Below are 24,451 nucleotides of genomic sequence, written 5' to 3'. Positions count from 1 at the left end.
AGCACATAGATTTAGCCTGAATATGCCCCATTCGTACTATTTCGCCCGTTTATCCACCCAAATAGCCACGAAAAGTTAAAATGACTACACTGGGATGATCCCCAACCTTCCTGGCATGCCCCGATCGATTTTTGGCCCACAGCACTCCTAGACCCCAGGCCCACCGCCAAAACCGTGGACTATAGTACACCGATTTAGCCTAAAAATACACCGTTCATGCCGTTTTGCCCGTTTTTTCAGCCATATGGCCACGAAAAACTAAACGGACCATACTAGGACGATCCCCAATCTCTTTGGTATGCCCCGATCAATCTTTGGCCCATAGCACGCCTGTACCCTGGGCCCACCTATGATACCGTGGGCTATAGCACACCAATTTAGCCCAAAAATGCCCCATTCGCATCGTTTCGCCCGTTTGTCCACCTAAATGGCCACAAAAAATTAAAAGGACCATACTGGGACGATCCCCAATCTCCCTGCCACGCCCTAGTCGATTATCATCCCATAGCACACTCGGACCCCAAGCCCACCCCCAAAACTGTAGGCTATAGCACACCGATTTGGCTAGAAAATGCCCTACTCGCACCATTTCACGTGTTTGTCCATCTAAATAGCCTCAAAAAATTAAACGGACCACACTGGGACGATCTCCAATCTCCCTGGCACGCCTAGATCAATTTTCGGCCCACAGCATGTCGGACCCTGGGCCCAACCCCAAAAACCTGGGCTATAGCACCATGATTTGGCCCAAAAATGTCCCGTACGCACCATTTTGCCCAATTGTCCACCAAAATGGCCACAAAAAATTAAATGGACCACACTGGGATGATCCCCAATCTCTCTAGCACGCCTCGGTCGATTTTCAACCCATAGCAAGCCCGGACCCCGGGCCCACCCCCAAAACCGTGGGCTATAGCACACCGATTTAGCTCAAAAATACCCCGTTCGAATCATTTTAACCGTTTGTCCATCCAAATTGCAACGAAAAACTAAACGGACCACACTAGGATGATCTCCAACCTCCCTGTCATGCCCCAATTGATTTTCAGCCCACAGCGCACCCAAAACCCTGCCCCACCCCTGAAACCGTGGGCTATAGCACACCGATTTAGCTTGAAAATACCCCATTTGTGCCATTTTGCCCATTTGTCCACCGTAATGGCCACAAATAATTAAATGTACCACACAGGGATGATCCCCAACCTTCCTAGCACACCCCGATCGATTTTTAGCACATAGAACGCCCGAACACCGAGTCCACCCCTAAACCGTGGGCTATATAGCACACCAATTTGGCCTTAAAATGCCCCGTTTTGCTCGTGTGTCCACCCAAATGGCCACGAAAAATTAAGTGGACCACACTGGGATGATCCGCAACATACCTGGCACACCCCAATCGATTTTTAACCAACAGCATGCCCGGATCCCGAGCCCACCCACGAAACTATGGGCTATAGCACACCGATTTGGATCGAAAAAGCCTCGTTCGCACGGTTTTGCCTGTTTTTTCACCTAAATAGCCACAAAAAATTAAACGGACCACACTGGTTCAATCCCCAACCTCCCTGGCATACCTCGATCAACTTTTAGCCCAGATCATGCTCGGACTCGGGGTCCACCCCCTAAATCGTAGGCTATAGCACATCGATATGGCTTGAAAATGCCCCGTTCGCGCCGTTACATCTGATTGTCCTACTAAATAGCCACGAAAAATAAAACGAACCACCCTGGGTTAATCCCAAACATCCCTGGCACGCCCCGATCAATTTTTGGCCCACAACATGCCCAAACTCTGGGCTCACCCCCAAACCGTGGGCTGTAGCCACCAATTTGGCCCTAAAATGCCCCGTTCGCACCGTTTCACCCGTTTATCCACCCAAATGGCCACGAAAATTTAAACGAACAACACTGGAATGATCCCAAACCTCCTGGGCATGTCCCGATCAATTTTTGGCCTACAGCACACACGAAACCCAATTCCTCCCCCAAAACCATGGGCTATAGCAAACAGATTTAGCCCGAATATGCCCCATTCACGCTGTTTCGCCCGTTTATCCATCCAAATAGCCACGAAAAGTTAAACTGACTACACTGGGATGATCCCCAACCTCCCTAGCACGCCCTGATCAATTTTTGGCCCACAGCACTCCTATATCCCAGGCCCACCGCCAAAACCATGGACTGTAGTACACCGATTTGGCCTAAAAATACACTATTCTTTCCGTTTTGCCTGTTTTTCCAATCATATGGCCATGAAAAACTAAACGGACCATACTAGGATGATCCTCAATCTCTCTGGTATGCCCCGGTTAATTTTTGGCCCGTATCACGCCCGTACCCTGGGCCCACCTACGATACTGTGGGCTATAGCACACCGATTTAGCCCAAAAATGCCTCGTTCGCATCGTTTCGCCCGTTTGCCCACCTAAATGGCCATGAAAAATTAAAAGGACCATACTGGGACGATCCCCAATCTCCCTGCCATGCCCTGGTCGATTATCAACCCATAGCACACCCAGACCCCAAGCCCACCCCCAAAACTGTGGGCTATAGCACACCGATTTGGCTAGAAAATGCCCTACTCGCGCCATTTCACGTGTTTGTCCACCTAAATGGCCTCAAAAAATTAAACGGACCACACTGGGATGATCCCCAATCTCCCTGGCACACCAACATCAATTTTTGGCCCATAGCATGCCAGACCCTGGGCCCAACCCTAAAAACCTAGGCTATAGCACACTGATTTGGCCTAAAAATGTCCCGTACGCACCGTTTCGCCCATTTGTCCACCAAAATGGCCACGAAAAATTAAATGGACCACACTGGGATGATCCCCAATCTCTCTAGCACGCCCCGATCGATTTTCAACCCATAGCAAGCCCGGACCTCGAGTCCAACCCCAAAATCGTGGGCTATAGCATACCGATTTGGCCCAAAAATGCACCGTTTGCGCCGTTTTGCCATTTTGTACATCCAAATAGCCTCAAAAAATATAACGGTCCACACTGGGACGATCCCCAACCTCCCTGGCATACCCCATTTGATTTTAAGTCCACAACACGCCCGAAAACCGGGCCAACCCCCAAAACTGTAGGCTATAACACACTGATTTTGCCCGAAAATGCCTCGTTCGTGCCGTTTCGCCCGTTGGTCCACCCAAATGGCCACGAAAAATTAAACGGACCATACTAGAATAATTTCACAACCTCCCTGGCATACTCCATAGATTTTCAGCCCACAGCACACTCAAACCCTGGGCCCACCCTCAAAATCGTGGGTTATACCACATCGATTTGGCCCAAAAATTCCTCGTTCGCCCCTTTTGCTCGTTTATCCACCCAAATGGCAACGAAAAATTAAACGGACCACACTAGAATGATACCCAAACTCCCTGGCATGCCCGGTTGATTTTTGGCCCAAAGCATGCCTGAAACCCGGGCCCACCCCCAAAATCGTGGGCTATAGCACACCGATTTAACCCAAAAATACTCCGTTCGCGCCGTTTCTCCCATTTGTTTCCCCAAATGGCGACAATAAATTAAACGAAACAAACTTGGATGATCCCCAGTCTCCTTGGCACACCCCAATCAATTTTTAGCCTATAGTATGCGTGGACTTTGCTGAAACCGTGGGCTAGCACACCGATTTGGCCCGAAAATGCCCCGTTCGTACCTTTTCGCCCGTTTGTCCACCCAAATGGCCACAAAAAATTAAATGGACCACACTGGAATGATCCCCAACCTCTCTGGATGCCCTGATCAATTTTTGACCCACAGCACACCAGGACCCCGGGCTCACCCCAAAAACCGTGGGCTATAGCATACCGATTTGGCTCAAAAATGCTCTGTTCAGGCCGTTTAGCCCGCTTGTCCACCCAAATGGCCACAAAAAATTAAATGGACCGCACTGGGATAATCTCTAATCTCCCTGGCATGCCCCGGTCGATTTTTAGCCCACAACATGCACGAATCATAGGCCCACCCACAAAATCGTTAGCTATAGCACACCAATTTAGCCCGAAAATGCTCCGTTTGTCCCGTTTCACCCGTTTGTCCACCAAATGGCCATAAAAAATTAAACGGACCACACTGGGATGATCCTAACCTTCCTGGCATGCCCCAGTCAATTTTCGTCCCACAGCACGCTCGGACCCAGGGCCCACCCCCAAAACCGTGGGCTATAGCACATCAATTTTGCCTAAAAATGCTATGTTTGGTTCGATTCGCCCATTTGTCCACCTAAATGGCCACAAAAAATTAAACGAACCATACAGGGATGATCCTTAACTCTCCTGGCATGCCCCGAATAATTTTTGGCCTACGCACGCTCGGACCCTGGGCCCACCCCCAAAACTATAGGCTATAGCACATCGATTTGTCTAGTAAATGCCCCGTTTGCACTGTTTTACCCATTTGTCCACCCAAAAGGACACGAAGAATTAAATGGACCACACTGAGATGATCCCCAACCTCCCTGGCATACCCTGATCAATTTTTAGCCCACAAAATGCCCGGACCTTGGGCCCACCCTCAAAATCGTAGGCTATAGCACATTGATTTGGCCCGAAATGCCTCGTACATGCTGTTTCGCTCGTTTGTCCACCCAAAAGGTCACGAAAAATTAAATGGACCACACTGGAATGATTCCCAACCTTCCTGGTACGCCTCGATCAATTTTTGGCCAATAACACGATTGGGCCCTCCCCCAAAATCATGGGATATAGCACACTGACTTGGCCCGAAAATGCCCAGTTTGCGCTGTTTCTCCCGTTTCTTTACCCAAATGGCCATGAAAAATTAAACAGACCAAACTTAGCTGATCCCCAGCCTCCCTGACATGCCTCGGTCGATTTTTGGCCCACAGCACGCCCGGACCCCGGGCTCACATCCAAAACCGTGGACTATAGCACACCGATTTAGCATGAAAATGCCCCGTTCGCGCCTTTTCGCCTGTTTGTCCCCATAAATGATCATGAAAAATTAAACGGACCACACTGGGATGATACCCAACCTCCCTGGCACACCCCGATCAATTTTTGACCCACAGCACGTCAAGACCCCAGGCCCACCCCCGAAATTGTGGGCTGTAGCACACTAATTTGGCTCAAAAATACCCCATTCGCGCCCTTTTTCCTGTTTGTCTACCCAAATGGCCATAACAAATTAAATGGAACAGAATGGGATGATCCCCAATCTCCCTGAAATGCCTCAGTCAATTTTTAGCCCCCCCAACACCGTGGGCTGATAGCACACCAACTTGGCCCAAAAATGCCCCATTCACGCCGTTTTGCCCGTTTGTCCACTAAATGGCCATGACAAAATTAAATGGTCCAAACTGGGATGATCCCCAATCTCCCTGGCATGCCCGGGTCAATTTTCAGCCCACAACACGCCCGGACCCCAGGCCCACACCCAAAACCGTGGGCTATAGCATACCAATTTGGCTAAAAAATGCCCTGTTTGCACCGTTTCACCCGTTTGTCCACCTAAATGGTCACAAAAAATTAAACGAACCATAGCACATCGATTTGGCCCCAAAATGGTTCATTCGTGCCGTTTCACCTGTTCGACCAACTAAATCGCCCAGAAAATCAAAATGGCCCACACTAGGCCACTTTCCAGCCTATTTGGGGCATCTCGGCCAATTTTTGGCTAAAATCAGGATCGAACCCTGGGCCCACCCAAAAAATCGTAGGCTATAGCACACCAATTTGGCCCCAAAATTGCCCGTTCATGTCGTTTCGCCCTTTTGACCAACTAAACTACCTAGAAAACCAAAATGGCCCACACTAGGCCGCTCCCCAGCCTGCCTGGGGCAGGTTGGTCGATTTTCAGCCAAAATCACGCCCGAACCCAGTCCCTGCCCCAAAAATCGTGGCACATCGATTTGGCCTCAAAACGACCCATTCGCGTCATTTTGCCCGTTTGACCAACTAAACTGCCTAGAAAAACAAAATGCCTCACAATAGTCTGCTCCTAAGCCTGCCTGGAGTAGCTCGGTCGATTTTTGACATAAATTATGCTCGGACCACAGGCCCACCCCAAAAACGATGGGCTATAGCACATTGATTTGGCCCCAAAATGGCCCGTTCGTGACATTTTGCCTGTTTGACCAACCAAACCGCCAGAAAAAAAAATGGCCCACACTAGGCTGCTCCTTAACATGCCAGGGGCAGGCCGGTCGATTTTTGGCAAAAATCATGCTCGGATCCCTGGCCCACCCTAAACATCGTGGGCTATAGCACACCGATTTGGCCCTAAAATGACCCGTTCGCGCCGTTTCGCTTGTTTGACCAACCAAACCACCTAGAAACCCAAAATAGCCCACACTAGGACGCTCCTCAGCCTTCTTGGGGCAGCCCGATCAATTTTAAGCTAAAATTACGCCCGACCCCGGGCCAACCCCAAAAACCATTGGCTATAGCACAATGATTTGGCCCCAACATAGCCCGCTTGCGCCATTTCACCTGTTTGACCAATCAAACCACCCATAAAATAAAAATGACCCACACTAGGATGCTCTCCAGCCTACCTGGGGCAGCCCGGTTAGTTTTCAGCCAAAATCATGCCCGGACCCTGGGACAAACCCAAAATCCGTGGGCTATAGCACAACGATTTGGCCCCAAAATAGCTCGTTCACACCGTTTCTCCCTTTTGACCAACTAAACAACCCAGAAAACCAAAATAGCCCACATTAGGCTGCTCCCTAACCTACCTGGGCAGTATGGTCAATTTTCGGCCAAAATCATGCCCGAACCCCTAGCCTACCCTAAAAATCATGGGCTCTAGCACATCAATTTGGCCTAAAATGGCCCATTCGTGCCGTTTCGCTCGTTTGACTAACCAAACTACCCAGAAAACCAAAATAGCCCACACTAGGCCACTTCCCAGCCTGCCTGGGGAAGCCCGATTAATTTTTGGCTAAAATCACGCCCAGACCCCGGGCCTACCCCATACACAGTGGGCTATAGCACACCGATTTGGCCCCAAAATAGCCCGTTCATGCCATTTCACCCGTTTGACTAACAAAACCGCCCAAAAAAACAAATTAGCCCATACTAGATTGCTCTCCAACTTGCCTGGGGCAACCCGATCAATTTTTGACAATAATCATACCCGGACCCCCAGCCCACTCTAAAAACCGTGGGCTAAAACACATCGATTTGGCCTCAAAATGCTTGTTCGCATCGTTTCGCCCATTTGACCAACCAAACCGCCCAGAAAACCAAAATAGCCCATACTAGGCCACTCTCAGCCTGCCTGGGGCAACCCGATGAATTTTCAACCAAAATCACTCCCGAACCCCGGGCGCACCCCAAAAACTGTGGGCTATAGCACATCGATCTGGCCCCAAAATAGCCCATTCGCGTCGTTTCGCCCGTTTGACCAACCAAACTACTATGAAAACCAAAATGGCCCACACTAGGCCGCTCCTCAGACTACATGGGGCAGCCTGGTCGGTTTTTATCCAAAATCATGCCCTAACTTCAGTCCCATCCCAAAAATCGTGGACTATATAACACACTAATTTGGCCTCAAAATGGCCCGTTCGTGCCGTTTTGCCTATTTGACTAAGCAAACCTACCAGAAAACCAAAATGGCCCACACTAGGTTGCTCCCCAACCTACCTGGGGCAGCCCGGTCAATTTTTAGCCAAAATAACGCTCGGGCTCCAGGCCCACCCTAACAACTGTAGGCTATAGCACAACGATTTTGCCCCGAAATGGTCCGTTCACGCCGTTTTGCCTATTTGACCAACCAAACTACCAAGAAAATAAAAATAGCACACACTAGGATGCTCTTCAGCCTGCCTGGGGAAGCCCGGTCGATTTTTAGCCAAAATTACTCTCCTACCCTGAGCCAACCCCTAAAATAGTGGGCAATGACATACTGATTTGGCCCTAAAACAAACTGTTCGCTCTGTTTCGCCCGTTTGACCAACAAAATCACCTAGAAAACCAAGACTACCCAATTAATTTTCGGCCAAAACCACGCTCAAACAACTAACCCAACCCAAGAACCATAGGCTATAACACACCAATTTGGCCTCAAAGTGGCACGTTCACGTCGTTTCGCTCGTTTGACAAACCAAACTGCCCAGAAAACCAAAATAACCCATACTAGGCTGCTCCCCAGCCTGCTTGGGGCAGGCCATTCAATTTTTAGCCAAAATCACGCCTGGATCCTGGGCCCACCTTAAAAATCATGGGCTATATAGCACACCGATTTGGACCCAAAATGGCCCATTCGCACCATTTCACCTATTTGACCAATCAAATCGCCCTGAAAAACAAAATGGCCCATACTAAGCCATTCCTCAGCCTGTCTAGGGCAACCTAATTGATTTTCGGCTAAAATCACGATCGAGCCCGGGCCCACTCTAAAAATCGTGGGCTATAAACACCGATTTGGCCCTAAAATAGCCCCATTCATGCTGATTCGCCCGTTTGATACCCCAAACCGCCCAGAAAACCAAAATGGACTATACTAGGCCGCTCCCTAGCCTGCCTGGGATAGCCCAATTATTTTTTGGCCAAAATCACGCCCGGACCTCGGGCCCACCCCGAAAACCGTGGGCTATAGCACATCGATTTAGCCCTAAAATAGCCCGTTCGCGCTGTTTCGCCTGTTTTGACCAACTAAACCACCCAAAAAACCAAAATAGCCCACAATAGGCCTCTCCCCAGCCTGCCTGGGGCTACCCAGTTGATTTTTGGCCAAAATCACGCACGGACCCCAGGCCCACCCCAAAAATCGTGGGCTATAACACACCAATTTAGCCCCAAAATGGCCCGTTTGCGCCATTTAACCAAACAAACCACCCAAAAACCAAAATGGCCCTCACTAGGCCGTTCTTAGGCTGCCTGGGGCAGCCTGGTCAATTTTTGGTAAAAATCACGCCTGCACCCCGTTCCCACCCTAAAAATCGTGGGGTATAGCACACTAATTTGGCTCCAAAATGGCTCATTCGTGCCGTTTCGCCCGTTTGACCAACCAAACCATGCAGAAAACTAAAATAGCCAACACTTGGCCAATCTCCAACCTACCTGGGGCAGCCCGATCGAATTTTTGTCTAAATCACGCCCGTACCTACCAAAAAAATCGTGGACTATAGCACACCAATTTAGCCCCTAAATGGCCTGTTCGCGCTGTTTCGCCCGTTTCACATCCCAAACCGCCCAGAAAATTAAACTATACAAAACTAGGCCGCTCCCTAGCTTGCTTGGGGCTATCGGTCGATTTGTGGCCAAAATCACGCTCGAAACCTAGGCCCACCCCAAAAACGTTGTCTATAGCAAATTGATTTGGCCCCAAAATGACTCGTTCGCACCGCTTTGCCTGGTTGACCAACCAAACAGCCCAGAAAACAAAATAGGCCCATACTAGGCCGCTCCCCAGCCTGCTTGGGGCAGCTCGATAGATATTTCTGCCGAAATCACGATCGGACCCCAAGCCTACCCCAAAAACCATGGGCTATAGCACACCGATTTAGCCCCAAAACTACCCGTTCGCGCCATTTCGCTTGTTTGACCAATCAAACCGCCCAGAAAACCAAAATAGCCAACACTAAGTCGCTCTCAGCCTTTCTGGGGTAGCCCAATCAATTTTTAGCAAAAATTGCGACCAAACCCTAGGCCCACCCTAAAAATCGTGGGCTATAGCACACCGATTTGGCCCCAAAAATGGCCGGTTCATGCCGTTTTATCCGTTTGACCAACCAAATCACCCATAAGACTAAAATGGCCTACACTAGGCCGCTTCCCAGCTTGCCTAGGGTAGCCCGATCAATTTTTGGCCAAAATTATGCTCGAATCCCGAGCCCACCCCAAAAATTGTGGGCTATAGCACACCGATTTAGCCCCATAATGGCCCGTTCGTGTCGTTTGTCCCGTTTGACTAACCAAATCGCCAGACAACCAAAATGGCCCACACTAGGCCACTCCCAAACCAGCCTGAGGCAGACCAGTCGATTTTTAGCAAAAATCACGCTCGGGGCCACCCAAATAACCGTGGGCAATAGCACACCGATTTGGCCTAAAAGTCGCCCGTTTGTGCCGTTTTGCTCGTTTGACCAACCAAACAATTCAAAAAACTAAAATGGCCCACACTAGGCCACTCCCCAGCCTGCCTGGGGTAACCTGGTCAATTTTCGGCGTAAATCATGCCCGTACCCCTAGCCCACCCCAAAAACAGTGGGCTATAGCACACTGATTTGGCCCCAAAATAGCCCGTTCCCGTCGTTTCGCCTGTTTGACCAACCAAATTATCCAAAAAATCAAAATGGCCCACACTAGGCCTCTCCCCGGTATGCCTAGGGCAGCTCGGTTGAATTTCAACAAAAATCATGCCCGGACCCCAGGTCCACCCCAAAAACCATAGGCTATAGCACACCGATTTGGCCCCAAAATGGCCCGTTCATGCCATTTTGCCCGTTTGACTAACCAAACCACCTAGAAAACAAAAATGGCCCACACTAGGCCGCTCCCCAGCCTTCTTGGGGCAGCTCGATCGATTTTTGGCCAAAATCATGTCCGGACCCCGGGCCCACCCCAAAAATCGTGGGCTATAGTACACTGATTTGGCCCCAAAATGGCCCATTCGCATCGTTTCGCTTGTTTAGCCAACAAACCACCCAGGAAACCAAAATGGCCCACACTAGGGCACTTCTCAGCCTTCCTGGGGCACCCCCAATCAATTTTTGGCTAAAATTATGCTTGGACCCCGGGCCTACCTGAAAAACCGTGGGCTATAGCACACCGATTTGGCCCAAAAATGGCCTGTTCACGCCATTTCATCTGTTTGACTAACAAAACCACCCAGAAAACCAAAATGACCCACACTAGGCCTCTCCCCAGCTTGCCTGGGGAAGCCCAGTCAATTTTTGACCAAAATCATGCCTGGACCCCGGGCCCACCCCAAAAATCATGGGCTATAGCACACCGATTTGGCACCAAAATGACTCGTTCGCGCTGCTTTGTCCATTTGACTAACCAAACTGCCAAGAAAACCAAAATGGCCTATATTAGGCCGTTCCCTAGCCTGCATGGGGCAGCCCAATCGATTTTCGGCTAAAATCACGACCGGACCCCGGGCCAACCCCAAAAACCATGGGCTATAGCACACCGATTTATCCCCCAAACAGCCCATTCATGTCGTTTCGCATGTTTGACCAACCAAACAACCCAGAAAACAAAAATATCCCACACTAGGCCGCTTTCCTGCCTGCCTGGGGCAGCCCAGTCAATTTTTGGCCCAAATCACGCCCGTCCCCAGGGCCCACACCAAAAACCGTAGGCTATAGCACACTAATTTAGCCCCAAAATGGCCTGTTCACGCCGTTTCATCCGTTTGACCACAATTACACTAGTCTGCTCCCTAGCCTGCCTGGGGAAGCCTGGTCGATTTTTGGCCCAAATCACACTCGGTCCCCAGGCCCACCCCAAAAACCGTGGGCTATAGCACACCAATTTGGCCCCAACACGGCTCTTTCGCGCCGTTTCGCCCGTTTGACCACCTTAAATGCCCCGCTGACCACAATGGGCCACACTAGGCTGCTCCCAGTCTGCCTAGGGCAGCCCAATCAATATTCAGCCCAAATCACACCCGACCCCAGGCCCACCCCAGAAATCGTGGGAGCACACCAATTTGACCCTAAAATGGCCCGCTCATGCCGTTTTGCCCATTTGACCACCCTAAACACACCACTGACCGCAATGGGCCACTCTAGGCCGCTCCCCAGGCCCACCCCAAAAATCGTGGGCTATAACATACCAATTTATCCCCAAAATGGCCCATTCGTGTCGTTTCACCCATTTGACCACCCTAAACACCCCGCTGACCACAATGGGCTATACTAGGCCGCTCTCCAACCTACCTGGGGCAGCCCAGTCAATTTTTGGCCCAAATCACGCCCGACCCCCGCGCCCACCCCAAAAACCGTGGGCTATAGCACATCGATTTGGACTCAAAATGACCTGTTCGTGCCGTTTTGCCTATTTGACCAGACTAAATGCCCACTGACCACAACGGGACACACTAGGCCGCTCCCCAGCCTGCCTGGGGCAGCCTAATCAATTTTTAGCCCAAATCACGCCCGGCCCCTAGGCCCACCCTGAAAACCGTGGGATATAGCACATCGATTTAGCCCCAAAATGGCCCGTTCGCGCTGTTTTGTCCGTTTGACCACCCTTAATGCCCCGCTGACCACAATGGTCCACACTAGGCCGCTCCTCAGCCTGCTTAGCGCAATCGATTTTCAGTCCATATCATGATCGACCCCCGGGTCCACCTCAAAAATCGTTGGCTATAGCACACTGATTTGGCCCCAAAATGGCTTGTGCGCGCTATTTCGCCCGTTTGACCATCCTAAACGCCCCTCTGACCATAATGGGCCTTACTAGGCCTCTCCCCAACCTTCTTGAGGTAGACAGGTTGATTTTTGACCCAAATCACGCCCGAACCTTGGGCCCACCCTAAAAACCGTGGGCTATAGCTCACCGATTTGGCCCCAAAATGGCCCGTTCGCGCCGTTTTGCCCGTTTTACCACCCTAAATGCCCCGCTGACCACAATGGGCCATACTAGGCTACTTCACAGCCTGGTCAATTTTTGACCCAAATCACGCCCGTCCCCCAGACCTACCCCAAAAACCATGGGCTATAGCACACCGATTTGGCTCCAAAATGGCCCGTTAACTCTGTTTCACCCATTTGACCACCTTAAACGCCCCGCTGACCATAATGGGCCACACTAGGCTGCTACCCAGCCTTCCTGGGGTAGTTTGATTGATTTTTGGCCCAAATCACGCTCGGTCCTCAGGCCCACCACAATAACCGTGGGCTATAGCACACCGATTTGTCCCCAAAACGGCCCGTTCACGCCGTTTTGCCTGTTTGAACACCCTAAACACCCCACTAACCACAATGGGCCATATTAGGCCGCTCCCAGGCTTGCCTGAGGTAGCCCAGCCAATTTTCTGCTCAAATAATACCTGGCCCTCGGGCCCACCCAAAAATCGTAGGATATAGCACACCAATTTGTCCCCAAAATGACCCGTTCCCGCTATTTTGCCCCACCCTAAATGCCTTGTTGACCACAATGGGCCACACTAGGCCGCTTCCAGCTTACCTGAGGCATCCCGATCGATTTTTGGCCGAAATCATGCCCGGCCCCCAGGCCTACCCTGAAAATCATAGGCTATAACACATCGATTTGGCCCCAAAATGGTTCGTTCACGGCGTTTTGCTTGTTTGACAACCCTAAATGCCCCGCAGACTATAATGGGCCACACTAGGCCGCTCCCCAGCCTTCCTGGGGCAATTCGATCAATTTTCAATCCAAATTACGCTGGCCCCCGAGCCCACTTTAAAAACCATGGGCTATAGCACACCGAGTTGGCGCCAAAATGGTTCGTTTGCGCCGTTTTGCCCGTTTTACCAATCCTAAATGCCCTACTGACCATAATGGGATATACTTGGCTGCTCCCCAGCCTGCCTAGGGCAACTCGATTAATTTTTGACCCAAATCACGCCCGGCCCTCGAGCCTACCTCGAAACCTGTAGACTTTAGCATACCGATTTGGCCCCCAAAACGGTCCATTCGCGCTGTTTCACCCGTTTGTCCACCTTAAACGCCTCGCTGACCACAATGAGTCACACTAGACCGCTTCCCAGCTTGCCTGGGACAGCCCGATCAATTTTCGACCTAAATCACGCCCGGCCCCAGGGGCCACCCTGAAAACCGTGGGCTATAACACACCGATTTGACCCCAAAATGGTTCATTCGCACCGTTTCGCCCGTTTGACCACCCTAAATGCCCCGCTGACCACAATGGTCCACACTAGGCCGCTCCCCAGCCCGCCTGAGGCAACCCAATCAATTTTTGACCCAAATCACACTGGTCCCCGAGCCCACCCCGAAAACTGTGAGTCCACCCTGAAAATCGATTTTAGAAAACTGACTTTCAAATGTTTAAATTGTCATTCGCATCTACCTTATTTTGCTATTTTGATCTTCCAATCGTTTACTTTTCATCACTTTTTTGGCTAAAGAAGAGTGAACATTGCATATCGAATTGGGGGGAATTTTCGATTAAATGTTATAAAAGCCATTTTTCAGAAAACCAGCTCAACCAAACCGCCCTACGGCAGTTTTTCCGCATAGATCTAAAAAAAATATGTAAATTCAAAAAAAAAAATTGCCTCAAACGGACATTCAAGCACTAAGTTATAAAGGTTTAAAGTTTCACCAATTTACAACTACTTTTTTCTTTATTTTTTTACTCCTTATTTTTGGTTGACTTTTTTTATCTTAATTTTTATTTATATGGAATGGGCTTCCATGATGCCTCGGTTATAAATTATTAATGACAGACGTTTTGGTCGAGCCAGTTTTCTAAAAAGGGTTTTTATCATAGTCAATCGACACTTTCCCACAAATTTACGGAATTTTCATTCTTTTTTGGCCCAAAAAGTGATGAATAGTAATTGATTTGAAGATCAAAATCGCGTGGTAGGGTGGATGTTAAGAATAGCATAAAAGGCTTACTTGGTGCGGTGGTCTTGCAATTGACTCTAGAAACTTGTTAGCGGGCCCGTGGGACCACTCACCGAACTGTAGGCTAACACTGATCGAAATGGGCCAAAAATGATCCGCTTGCGCCGGTCGATTTTAGCCAAGATCTGACTTCGGGCCTGCGCCCAACAATCGAACTGCGGCCTAACACCCACCAAAATGGGCCAAAAATGGTCAGTTCGCACCATTTATCCCATTTCACCACCAAAATGGAGTAGCCTAGGAGGCCCACCCACCGAACCATGGGCTAACACCCATTGAAACGAGTCAAAAATAGCTCGTTCACACCATTTCACTTGTTTGACCATCACAATGGCCCCAGTCGCGTTGTCAGACCATCCACATCTGCTCTACAGCCCGTTTGGAGGCTGCCACCTGTAATTTTTTCCCAGATCCGACACCGAATGCTGCGTCCACCCACCGATTCGTGGACTAACAACCATCGAAATGGGCCAAAAATGGCCTATTCATGCAGTTTTGTTCGTTTGACCACCAAAATGGTCCAACGGTCTGATCAGATGATACGGGGAAAACAAGAGAAGGCTCAAAAACTACTCAAAACAGTCCACAAATCAACTAGAACCCGAGGACCCCTTTGAGAGCAACTTTCGGCCAACAATAACAACACAAGGATTACAAGATACAAGGTGTATTTTAACACCAAAACAACAGCAATGACACAAGATGAAACAAGACACGGATTCAACAAAACACAAGGGAAATTGTATAGAAAATAAAGATAGATAGTGAGACCAAGATTATTAGAAGATTAAGAACCAAGTGTACTTCAACACTAACCCCTAACGAATGTAACAATCAAAACCACACTCTTACGGTGACCACCAAGGTAATCGACTCACCTCAAGATCCAGCGTTTCTAAGCAACGTACAATATCAGCTTTTCCAAGCCCTACACTAAAGATGGCTTTTTCAAGCCCTACAACTAAGGGTGTTACACTCTCAAAGAGAGAAAATATGTCTTTCAATTCTTCATCATTCAAAAACTAGTGAAAACAAGACTAAGGGGGCCTATTTATAATATATTATAAATGAAGATAAAAAGACCACTTTGCCCTTAATGAGAGGAGCGGCCATGGTGTGTAAATACACCATGTGTAATGTCCAAACTGCCCTTAATTAAGGTCCAAAACCGTGAGTCCTCAATCCTAAATGCTCCAAGCAATCCTCCACACGCGAGATTGCTTTGAGTTATGCTCAAAATTGGTCCTCCATGCATGTTCTTGTATTCTCGAGGTGACCAAATCTTGAGCCTCTATGTGTTGGCCTCCAAAGATGTCATCAAAAGATAAGATGGTCATTTATCCCGTATCGTCAGATCACCCATATCCATTCCACAGCCCGCTAGGGGATGCCTTACATTTTTGCCCAGATTCAACACCAGACCCCAGGCCCACCCACCAAATTATAGGCAAACACCCATCGAAATGGGCTAATAATGTTTTGCCCTAACCACCAAAATGGCACAACAGCCCTGTCGGACCACCCAACAAGTTCATTCATATATTGGAGGCGCATCACCAAAACAAAATCATGATGACAAATTTTATTAGTATTTCTATTATTTTACTTTTTGCTATTCATGTTATTTTCAATAAATAGTATTTTCTACTTCTATTTTGTCACACATCATTTATAACTAATTTATGTTAATTTTAATCATAGACAAAATTAATTATACATAAGTAGGGAAATATGTACTAGTATTATTCGATCATTCTAAACATATGTATTATAGGTTTGGGGATCTAATAAAATTATATTTCAGTTATATTCTATCTTTTTATATAATGAAATTTAATTTTATTAGAGGTTTGTTTTACTTAATTATATTTCAGCCATATACGAATATCATATTTATCAATATTTATACAATTTATCAAAAAGTACATATTTTTGTAACACTGTTATTTTTATCTTCATAAGAAACTTTTGTGTAAATTTGAGCTGGTCGAGCTTCAATGTGAATATTGATGTAATTTTAAAAAATATATATAAAAAAATAATAATAATAAAGAAGAAAAATCCTTAGAAGTCTGTTGGCCTCTCCTCTTTTCCCAAAATTGTCGAAAATTGCCTTCAAAAATCTATTGAAAAAAAAAAACTAAAAATAAATTCAAGAAAATTTGTGGGTTTTACACCCTTTATGATTCTTGATTATTAGCCACAATGAGTCTTACAGAATTTGCCATGGTGAGGAATTTCTGTTCTATTTAAGAATTGAAGTGATTTGTTGTAATTTGGGTATTTATAGAGTTTCTTGAATTTAATTTGCGTTGGTTTTACATATTGTTTGCTTAATTAGGTAGTTGATATTGGATTCTTGGAACTTTGATAGATGTTTTGTTGAAAAAAGGGGTGCTCTTTATGGTGTTTATTGTTGGTTCTTGAGGGGGTGGGGGTGGGGGGAGGTGGATTTAGCTGTAAAGATTATGCTTTTGCTTAGTATTTTGTAGCAATAGGCAGTAATTGGTAGTTTAATTTGGCTGAAAATTGAAAAAGTTGTGTAAGTAGCTCAATTTTGCTCAAGTCTGAAACTTTTATTCAAAAGATGAGTGCTTTGTAAAGGGTTTATTGTTGGTTCTTGTGTGTGGGGTTGGGGGTGCACCAACAAGAGTTACCGGATAACTCTATCCACCAAGGCTAGGACGGATGGGAGTGAATGAAAATTGGAAAAAAAGTTGTTTAATAAGTTGAAATAAGTGAAAAATGTTACAAGAGTAGCTCAATTTTGCTCAAGTCTGAAACTTTTGCTCAAAAGTTGAGTCCTTTGTAAAAGGTTTATTGTTGGTTCTTGTGTGTGAGGTGGGGGGGCACCAACAAGAGTTACCGGATAACTCTATCCACCAAGGCTAGTACGGATGGGAATGAATGAAAATTGGAAAAAAAGTTGTTTAATAAGTTGAAATAAGTGAAAAATGTTACAAAAGTAGCTCAATTTTGCTAAAGTCTGGAACTCTGGACAGAAAATAGTTGGAACTATAGATTGTGATTGTAGATGATATTGGATTTTGGAACTTTGATAGAAGTTTTTTTACCAAAATGGGTGCTTGGTATAGTTGACTATAGTTGATATTGGATTTCAAGAAGTTTCTATCGGAATAGGTGTTTCGTATATCCTTTGTTGTTGGTTCCGGGGTGAGTGGGGGTGGGGTGTTGATTCACCTGTAAAAATATGTTTTTTCTTAGTATTTTTGAGCGGGATTGGAGAAGTTGTTGAATAAGAAGAAATAAGTGAAAGAATGGACAAATATGAGAAGAGAACTTTTGGGTATATGTTTCTGATTGACTTTAGCATACACATGTATATAGTTCGTATTTGCTGTCTAAAAACCTTATCTATCATCTTGTTTAGTTCAATAAATCAGGAAAGGCTAATTAAATTGTTTAGTCCATCGGGCCAAATTATAAAGTCTTTAACACAGTCAGTTATGTTCTGGTGATTTAGTTAATAGCGTTGCCGTGATCATTTGATATTCGCGTTAAATCAATTTTTCTTGATGTTTAACAATCTTTTATTTAAACAATCAGTGTACTACTTTATTTTCTTATACCTTTATGCATTTTCTATTGACCTTTACATCGGATTAATGCAGGTAGAAGAACTGGCCTTTCTTGTCAAAGATAATCTTCCTTGCAAGCATCTTATCCTCTCGATGGAGGAGACCCTCGTCAATTTTCTTCTCGATGATACCAGGTATTACTGGAGGTTATGAAGATGCAGACTTATGATTGCCTGTTGTTAATAACAAACAATTTATTATTTAGTAGTTTCAAGAGAATATGTACTTCACGACATCATCAAATAGTGTGAAATTGCCGTTTCTTGCCCCAATAAAAGATTACCCATCTCTTCATTATGTGAGGCTATGTTGCTCGGACTCTTCAAAAATGTGAATGGGTGTGTGTTGGATTCTCCAAAACTAGTGTATTTTTGGAGAATCCGACACGGGTGCGGCATCGAAAGTGAAGAATCCGCGCAACTTAGATGTGAGGAATATGATGGTAAAGATCAAGGTTAAAGGAGTGTCCGAGACAAGTGGGTAGTTTTGTTCAGAGTCTTTTACCCTTGCTTTCCTCTTTGTCACCTACAACTGCACCTCTATCTTCATCAACTCATTTCTCTTACACTTGTCATAGTTTGTTATCTGATGTCCACGAACCTTGACAATTTCTTTGTTGCACGGCTCTTCACTTTCGATACCACACCGGTGTCCGGTTCTCCAAAGTACACTACTTCTGGAAATCCTGCATGCACCCGTCGATATTTTTGAAGAGTTCAACATAGGACAAGATTAGAAGTTGCCATTTTCCATCGAAGCTTCAGCATGTGTGGGTTAAAACTCTTTTAGTTAACTTATACTAGTTCATTTTCATCTTATATCAGTTTAACTATCTACACCTCCTTTACAGTGAAATTATTCCAATTGTTCTTGACATCTATCACGTGTAAAGCGAAATTCCTCGCTGTTCTACATGTACTTATCAACGCTTTTCAACAGAAATTCATATTTGTCAATTGATTCAAAGGAGGAGGAAAACAATGATATTCTCCCCATTTCACTTAAAATACCTTTTTTCTCTTTATACAATTTTAAGTAAATATGTGTAAATGCTATTTTCCTGAGGGTACAACTCATAATAAATCTAGTACTTTTATGCAGTTCCGATGGAATCTTGGAGCTTGAACCAACAAATCCATATAACCGCCTTCTCTTACATCGTCTTGCTGATATTTTTGGGTAATTACATTCAGAATGTTGATCGCTTTATATCATAGAGACATAGAGTACTTTGTTCTTTGAGCTATGGACAAGTGTAAACTGTCTTGTTCTGGTAGGTTTGCTCATCAATCAGTTGGTGAAGGGGAAGAACGGCACTTGGTCTTGGAGCGTTGCTCAGATACGGCAATGTATGTAAACAGAAATTGCACTGTCCTAAACTCATGTGAATGTTCATATTGCAGTTCTGAACACATCTTAATTGAAATCCATGAGCACATATATATGTTCTGCCAGAGCATCTGTAGGTCATGTTTGGTTGTTTGTGCAAATGTTGATACAATAGACCTTTTAAGGTGAACAGCTTGCCTACAACATCACATTGTGAGAATTGCTAAGGCTGATTCTAAGCTAATTCGTTGGTTGGAATACAAGGAAAGAGGGGTCTTTGTGACAACTACTTGTATAGATTCGTCGATACACTTCTTGGAGTCTTAGCCTTGTTTAGGATCATTTAGGCACTATCTGGCACATCGTAGGTGCAGGTGTGCAGCTATAAACCCTCCGATGGACCAATATAATCACTTTCCTCATTTGGACTATCCATTCCAAGATGGTCTCTGCCTCTCCGGAGGACCCATACCTGCTGGTTACATACGCAAAATCACAACTACTCTTATTTCCTCGACACTTTCAGCCGTGCAAACATATTATAAACCATCTCAAGGTAGCAACTTCCACACCTCTGCATCCATATATCTCATCTTATTGGTAAGTACGATGAATCAAATACAACCTTCTTGCACTTTGCCTATTCCCCTTCTGTAGTGACACGAAGTGCGTGAAGTTCTGAACTTTTAAATGATACAGCTTGTCATTGTTAGTTCATTGTCTTCTAACATTATTGGGAAATCAATTTGCAGACCTTCCATTCTCATTAGTGATCTCCTGTGGCAGTATGACGAGCTCCAATCTCCAAGGACCGTAGATGTAATATATAGAAGAAAAGAAGATTCAGAAGGTATTGTTTCTTCCCTTGTATATGAGGTGTTCTTAGATTTTATGTGTTCCGGAAGTGGATAACAATCTCCTTACTTGTTTTGCTACTTTCATAGATCGGAACTTGAAAGGACGGGTAAGCAATAGGAACCAGATCACATTTTTGAAATACTGCATCCTCTCGATGCCTTCTTGGAATAATATATCTTACCTTATAAAGAAAAAAACTTTTGAAATAGGGAGAAAGCACCGTCAATGTCTTAAAAACGGAGAAATATTCATGCAGTTTCAGATGATGAGGAGGGGCATGCCCCAGTTCGTAGGTGTGAGAGGCTAGCTTTGGATGGTTTCAGGCGGGGTAGGGGTAAGCCGAAGAAATACTAGACAGAGCTGATTGGACGTGACATGGAGCAGTTACAGCTTACTGAGGACATGACCCTAGATAGGAAGGTATGGAGGACGCGAATTAGGTTAGACGGCTAGTGCATGTGGGTGGGTGGTAGTCAGTAGTTAGGAGAGCTTTGGGGTAGCTGGGCCGGCAGTCTTAGGGCTAGGTCCATAGGTTAGAGCTGCTATAGTAAGAGGGTATGGGGGTTGGAGGTGCCTTTGACTCGTTAGTGTAGGGGTATTACTTTGTGGGTGTCTTATTTCTGTTATTCCTTCTTGTTTCATGCTTTATTACGGATTTGTTTACTATTGTTTGTCTTGAGCCGGAGGTCTATCGGAAACAGTCTTTCTACTTCTCCGGAGGTAGTGGTATGGACTGCGTGCATTTTACCCTCCCCAGACCCCGCTATGTGGGAATACGTTGGGTTTGTTGTTGTGCTTGTTGTAGTTTCAGATGAAATTTAATTATTCTAATGTCCAAACAAGTTATCAAAATCCAAATGTGACACTCTTTTTAAGTACTAAAACGGTGAGCCACAAAATAAGCATTGTTGTTGCTTTTCAGGGTCAAGGGTAGAAGAGACGCCCACACCCATACCAATCTTTAACCTTTCGCTTGAGGAGAGGGAAGAAGCATATATGGCTGCCCGAAAACGGATATTTTCTGTTGATCAAGGTGAGACAAGACAATGTACGAAGGATAGACCTCAAAAAGATCCTACAGTTGCCCGTCGTATGATTGCACATGCACTTGGCCAAAGAACCAGGCCAGCAAATACCGAGCAATGTGGAGAACAAACCAAGGATGTAAATATGCAGCATAAGGAAGAACGGCTGACAAATTCGGGAAAGCAGACGTGTATGGAGGTTAAAACCCCCCGTACAAAATATCCAGGTTCGTGTGGTAATCCTAGAAGCAACAAATCAAATGGCAGTAAATCACCGCATATGAAGAAGAGCGCACCTAAAAGCGCAAATGAGACAGGTTCCTCGACACCAGTAAAAAAGGATGGAAAGGTTCACAAAGATAGTATTCGCGATGAACATATTGGTGCTGCTAAGAGAATATTTGCGAATGCTCTAGGATTTGCAAGAGAAGGGAATGTGAAATAAGGATCATAATGTATTCTTCTTGAAATGCTTGAAGAGTAGCCCAGCCACACATACCATTGAAGTAAACGTATGATCTCGAGCACTTTGTGATCCTCGTGTAATCTGTGCCATTTGTGCCAGCCATTTGATAGCTGCATCTAATACGTTCATCAAGGAACTGTTTGGGGTATAGAATTGGAAGCGCTACTGAATCCAAGTCATCGACAAGTTTAAGGTCGTAAAGTTTGTGACATTTGCCTCGTCTGTCTGCTTTTCGCTTACTCCTATCAGCATCATCCTCTGTAGCACAGATTTTCTCTTCGAGGGAACTCGTTGGCAGCCTCGTTCGTCATTTTCGTTGGCTTTTCCTCATTATGATGTACAACTTCATTTTAGTCTAGTAGAGTTTGAACTTTGGCTTTTTGGCCATGGAACTGCAAGTTATCAGCAGTTGTGTAGTCTGTAGATTATAGTGATACTCTTGAAATTTGGATTTATGAATTGAGTTTAAGAGTTGCATGGTTGGCTTGGATTGTAATTTTTGTAGTTGAGTCGAGCGTCTATCATAAACAACCTTTCTATATCGCAAACGTAGAGGTAAGGTCTGTGTACATTTTACCCTTTCTGGACTATTGAATGCCCTACCCTCGTCAAACATCTAGAAACCTCAACTTGGTCTCAACTGACACTTGAATGCTCCAGCACTGTGTCACACGATCATGATACAAACACGTGATGTTGACGCGACACATAATTTGGAGGTGTTCAGATGATAATTTTGTAAGTTGGGAGTTGATTGAATGCTCCAACTCGTTCCCACTGTGTCCCACGGACACAACACGAACACCTGATGCTGACGTGAATCAGTTTGTAAGTTGGGAGTGTTCAGCCGACATAGTAAAGACAAGATAAGGTATCTAGACGAGCATACACAAAGTTGGAATACTTGACGATCGAGGTCAAGTTTGAGTGCTTATTCATGTATTATGTCTATAAAAAAAAAAAATCTAATTTGCCCATCAACTACATTGAAAATTAATATAAATCAGAATCTACTACCAATAATAATCATTATTATTTTTATATAACAATAATAATATATGTTCACAACATTGAACACATTCAATGAACATTTGGCCTAATATACTTAAATTAATATATTTGCACATTGTTTTACCAACAACTCTCACCAACACAGTTTAATTTTGCCCTCATTGTAGACCAAACCACTATCCATTGTTCAAAATTATAAGGCTCCTTTGATTTACCATAAAAATAAAAAAGTTCTTTTTAAAAAAAAAAAATCACCAAAGTCATAATGTGTGAAAACATAATTTGCATTATTTCTAAAATCAAACTAATATGATTCTACAAGCCAAAAACAATATACAATTTTATCAAAAAGTCATATCCCTCCTCCTAATTTATTTGGCATTATATTGGATTAATTTTAAAAAAAATAATGCAAATTATGTCTGGCTCGTGGATTACACTAGATATGTTATTATTATTGTTATTGTATCGTTTGGATAGTCAAATATATATTTTTAATTATGATATTTCAAATAACAACAACAATATACTCAGTATATTCCCACAAAGTGGGGTCTGGGGAGGGTAGAGTGTACGCAGACCATATCTTTACCTCAGGTGAAGTGGAGAGGCTGTTTTCGATAGACCCCCGGCTTATGACCGATAACAGTATAATAAACACAAAACATAAATGCATATAAACTAGTACAGTATGCAAAATAAACTAACAGTGCTAGTCACAAGATAATACTAAAAACTATCTATCCGAAATCATAGACATCACTCAACATCACGAACAAGAAACTTAAGTCACAAATAAAGAACGCTCCCTACTGTTACGGACACACTCCCACTCCCTAACCCGCGTCCTCCAAACCTTCCTATCAAGGGTCATATCCTCCGTAAGTTATAACTGCCCAATATCATGCCTAATCACCTCCTTTCAATATTTCTTCGGCCTACCTCTACCCCGCCTAAAACCATCCATAATCAGTGTCTCACACCTCCGAATTGAAGCATCAGAGTCCCTCCTCATCACGTGCCCTAACCAACGTAACCTCACTTCTCTCATCTTATCCTCCACCGAAGCCACTCTCAGCTTCAAATCTTTTAAAAATGTTTAGTAATAGAATAAATATTGTGATGATGTATGTTTAATGATGTGGATAAATAGAATACCACAAGCTTTAATGTGGTCATTTTTTGGCTTGGACTTGGCCTAAATAATACTACTCTTTAATTGGTAGATAAACATACTAATCTACAATTAATGTTTTCGTAACATCAGAGGTTTCGTGGAATACTACGTATTCCTTCATCTTTAATTAAAAATATTGAATTAAATCTCGAAAATAAAGTCATTTTTGATCGAGAGCATTTTATTCTCCAAAGTGAGAATTATCAACCGCGAATCAGAATTAATTCAACCTCAAAATAGATGTCCAACATCGAGTTTTTTTTTTTAGGTTTCCCATCCGGTGTCTGCTGCCCGCATTGGAGCCCCGACTAATCCGGATCGTGCGTTGCAGGGCCCATTAAGGTGGCAGCGCTCCCAACAGAATTTTCTGCATACCCAGGGTCGAATTCTCGGTCCAACATCGAGTTAAAACTACGCACGCACAAAAAGTTT

General features: G+C 45.1%; 1 protein-coding gene across 3 annotated transcripts; it reads left to right on the top strand.

The window, feature by feature from the left end:
- The first annotated feature begins 16,476 nt into the window (after positions 1–16,476).
- On the top strand, positions 16,477–22,306 carry LOC107871407 (R3H domain-containing protein 2). 3 transcript variants are annotated; one of them, XM_016718335.2, is made up of 6 exons: positions 16,477–16,783; positions 18,187–18,287; positions 19,255–19,332; positions 19,431–19,502; positions 20,235–20,332; positions 21,263–22,306. In XM_016718335.2, exons 1-6 carry the CDS (start codon positions 16,760–16,762, stop codon positions 21,808–21,810), a joined length of 921 nt encoding a protein of 306 aa, XP_016573821.2. In that variant the 5' UTR covers positions 16,477–16,759; the 3' UTR covers positions 21,811–22,306. The 3 variants fall into 3 exon arrangements, with proteins under 3 accessions (XP_016573821.2, XP_047268818.1, XP_047268817.1); XM_047412861.1 differs by lacking the exon at positions 16,477–16,783 and having other exon boundaries at positions 19,242–19,332; XM_047412862.1 differs by lacking the exons at positions 19,255–19,332; positions 19,431–19,502 and having other exon boundaries at positions 16,607–16,783.
- The last annotated feature ends 2,145 nt before the right edge of the window (positions 22,307–24,451 follow it).

The sequence above is a fragment of the Capsicum annuum genome, chromosome 5 (assembly GCF_002878395.1).
Source record: "Capsicum annuum cultivar UCD-10X-F1 chromosome 5, UCD10Xv1.1, whole genome shotgun sequence".
Lineage (NCBI taxonomy): Eukaryota > Viridiplantae > Streptophyta > Magnoliopsida > Solanales > Solanaceae > Capsicum > Capsicum annuum.
This window is presented reverse-complemented; position numbering and strand designations above follow the sequence as displayed.

Excerpts from the sequence above, each read along its gene's own strand:
- LOC107871407 (XM_016718335.2), top strand. The coding sequence starts at position 16,760 with ATGAGTCTTACAGAATTTGCCATG. Across the intron at positions 19,333-19,430 it reads CGTCTTGCTGATATTTTTGG|GTTTGCTCATCAATCAGTTG; the intron begins GTAATTACATTC and ends TTGTTCTGGTAG. Across the intron at positions 19,503-20,234 it reads CGTTGCTCAGATACGGCAAT|ACCTTCCATTCTCATTAGTG; the intron begins GTATGTAAACAG and ends ATCAATTTGCAG.